General features: G+C 55.6%; 1 protein-coding gene across 1 annotated transcript in view; it reads left to right on the top strand.

Moving 5' to 3' along the window:
• Positions 1-212: 212 nt before the first annotated feature.
• GUITHDRAFT_119524 (hypothetical protein) overlaps positions 213-2,636 on the top strand; it is a gene marked incomplete at both ends in the record, with an annotated part of 8,142 nt that continues 5,718 nt past the window's right edge. Inside the window, 11 exons of the mRNA XM_005821214.1 lie at positions 213-311; positions 494-524; positions 663-725; positions 973-1,008; positions 1,185-1,278; positions 1,532-1,570; positions 1,767-1,818; positions 1,865-1,893; positions 1,940-2,051; positions 2,228-2,276; positions 2,449-2,566. Coding sequence (XP_005821271.1) covers positions 213-311; positions 494-524; positions 663-725; positions 973-1,008; positions 1,185-1,278; positions 1,532-1,570; positions 1,767-1,818; positions 1,865-1,893; positions 1,940-2,051; positions 2,228-2,276; positions 2,449-2,566 — 722 coding nt within the window. The remainder of the gene's footprint in view (positions 312-493; positions 525-662; positions 726-972; positions 1,009-1,184; positions 1,279-1,531; positions 1,571-1,766; positions 1,819-1,864; positions 1,894-1,939; positions 2,052-2,227; positions 2,277-2,448; positions 2,567-2,636) is intronic.

Genomic DNA, 2,636 nt, shown 5'->3' with positions numbered 1-2,636 from the left:
CCTCTCCTCTCCTCTCCTCTCCTCTCCTCTTCCCCCCTCTCCGTATTTACTCTCCTCTACTCTCTCCTCTCCTCTCCCTCCCTTCCCCTCTCCTCGCCTCTCCTCTCCTCTCCTCTCCTCTCCTCTCCTCTCCTCTCCTTCTCTCGTCTCCTCTTCTCTGCATGTTTGTCTCCTAGTCTTCTCACCTCTCTGGTCGCTCTCACCAGGTCTGCATGGATGTTCCTGAAGCTCTCGCCGAGCTGGGCAATCGCGATTATCTTCCTGACCTCTGCCTCGTCGACGTCATGATGCCAAGCATGGACGGCTACGAGGTCGCTCCCATCCCTTCCCTTGCTTCTGCTTCTTCTTCTTCCCTTCCCGCTGCTTCTTCTGCTCCTCCTCATCTTTCCCCCCCCCCTGGTTCTGCTCCTCTTCCTTCTTCGTTTCTTCCTCCTGCTCCTTCTCTCTCACAGTCTTGCGTCCTGCTTGGCTTCACTTGTCTGAGGCCTCTCAGGTTGTGCGGAAGCTGCGAACTCTTTATCCAGGTTGAAAGAGAGGGAGGGAGCGAGGGGAAGGGGGCGAGAGCAGCATGAGGCAGACTAGGCGAGGGGAGGAGGGAGGAGCAGGGGCGGGAGAGGGAGAGGGAGAGGGAGAGGAAGAGAGCAGTGTTGACTTCAATGCAGACACACTTCCTATCGTCATGGTCTCTGCTAACTTAGACATCGCGTCGGATGCTCAGGCTTGCGGTCTGACTCTCTTTCTCCTCCTTCCTCGTCTTGATCGAATCCTCCTCCTCGTCATCCTGCTCCGGCTCCTGCTCCTGCTCCTGCTCCTGCTCCTGCTCCTGCTCCTGCTCCTGCTCCTCCTTCTCCTCTTTCTGCTCCTCCTCTTCCTCTTCCTGCTCCCCTCCCCCTCCCCCTTCTCCTCCTCTCTGCCTTGCTGCCCTCTTTCACCTCTCATCGCTGGCTCCTTCTGCCCCTGAGACTGAATCAGGAGCGGACGCGTGGGACTCGAAGCCGCTGAAAGCAGGTCACTTGCTATCTCCTGCTCCTGCTCCTGCTCCTGCTCCTGCTCCTGCTCCTGCTCCTGCTCCTGCTCCTGCTCCTGCTCCTGCTCCTGCTCCTGCTCCTGCTCCTGCTCCTGCTCCTCCATCTCACCCCTACTTGTCTTCTTCCTTGCTGCTCGCGCATCTCAAGACATCTCAGGCGCTATCGTTGAGAAGATTCAGAAGACGATGGAGATGAAGAAATCTTCAAGAAGATCAAGTCCCGATGGACGCGCGGAAGGTTCTCTCAGAAGGTGACTAGTCATGTTGACCTTTTCCCGCCTCCTCTCTTCCTGCTGCTGCCGCCGCCGCCGCCCTCCCCCCCTCCACCTTCAACGCTCTTACTCTTGCTCCTGCTGCTCCCTCCTCTTCTCTTCCTCCTTTACAAACACCACTAGCTCCCGCCTGTCTTCCTTGTGCTTGATCAGCTCAACTGCATCACATACTTGCCTCCTGTCATTTCGTTCTCCTCCTTCCCCTGCTGCTCTTGAGAGTTGTCAACGGCAGGTCAAACTCGAGAGAGAAGCTACAGCCATCCGACAACAGGTCTTAATCTCACTGCTCCTCTCCATCCTCCTCCCCCATCTCCTTCTCCTCCTCCTTCACTTCCTGCATTCGCTATCCCTCACACCTCCATTCATGTCTTGTCTTCATCGCTGCTTTCTACTCCTCTTCTCCATCCATCGCTCATTTCTCGTTTTCTTCATCATCGTACACTACAACTCTCATCCCTCGGTTTCAGCTTGCAAGAATCGAACAAGATGATGGAAGAGATCAACAACTTGCGAGCAGAGGTGAAGCTGCGAGGCTGACGCTTGCGCGCTCCTGACAGTCCCACAGCTCACGGTGATGCAAGACAAGGCAGACAAGTATTGGCTCACAAGGTTGCTGCTGCTCCGCTGATCATGTCGGCAGGTTGGAAGAGGAGAAGAAGAAGCTGCAGGCTGATCTCGACCTTCACGTCCTGTCGAACAAGCAGAAAGAGCAGGAAGTGTCGGAGCTGAAACAAGCTCGTCGAGATGCGGAGGTGATGATACAGAAGCTTGCGGATGAGTTGTGAAGCTCCTGTCATGCCTCTTGGTTGACAAGTCCTTGTCAACATCGCTTGCTTGTCAATCTCACTCTCATATCAACATTCAAAGCCTCGATGCTTCTGAGCGATCTTAATGCGATGGTTGCATCGTTGACTGATCATCCTGATAGGTTCGACATATGAAAGAGATGAAAGACTCGGAGAATGTACAGAAAGCAAGTGAGTTGCGGGAGGAGAGCAGAGAGAAGAGGAGAGAGGAGGGGGAGAGGAAGAGAGCTGGTGAGGGAGAGGAAGGGAGGAGGTAGGTGAGGAGGTGGAGAAAGGAAGGGAGGGGGAGGAAGGGAATGAGGATGGGAGGGGGGTCATCGGGAGGAGTGATGGGGGGTGGCAGGGGTACGGAAGGACCTGGAGGAGAAGAACAAGATGGTTCTCAACGCAGACTCGAGGAGTCATGACTCCAAGCTGGACCTCCTTGACAACATCACCAACGTCGTCACGACTTGCATCCGGTGCCTCCTCCTCCCTCCTCTGCTCCCTGCGCTCACGCAGCGAAGATGCACGGAGACGGAGAAGAAGCTT

Source organism: Guillardia theta, assembly GCF_000315625.1.
Source record: "Guillardia theta CCMP2712 unplaced genomic scaffold GUITHscaffold_149, whole genome shotgun sequence".
NCBI classification, from domain to species: domain Eukaryota; class Cryptophyceae; order Pyrenomonadales; family Geminigeraceae; genus Guillardia; species Guillardia theta.
The sequence above is the reverse complement of the archived record's forward strand: the minus strand, read 5'-3'. Positions and strand labels throughout refer to the sequence as shown.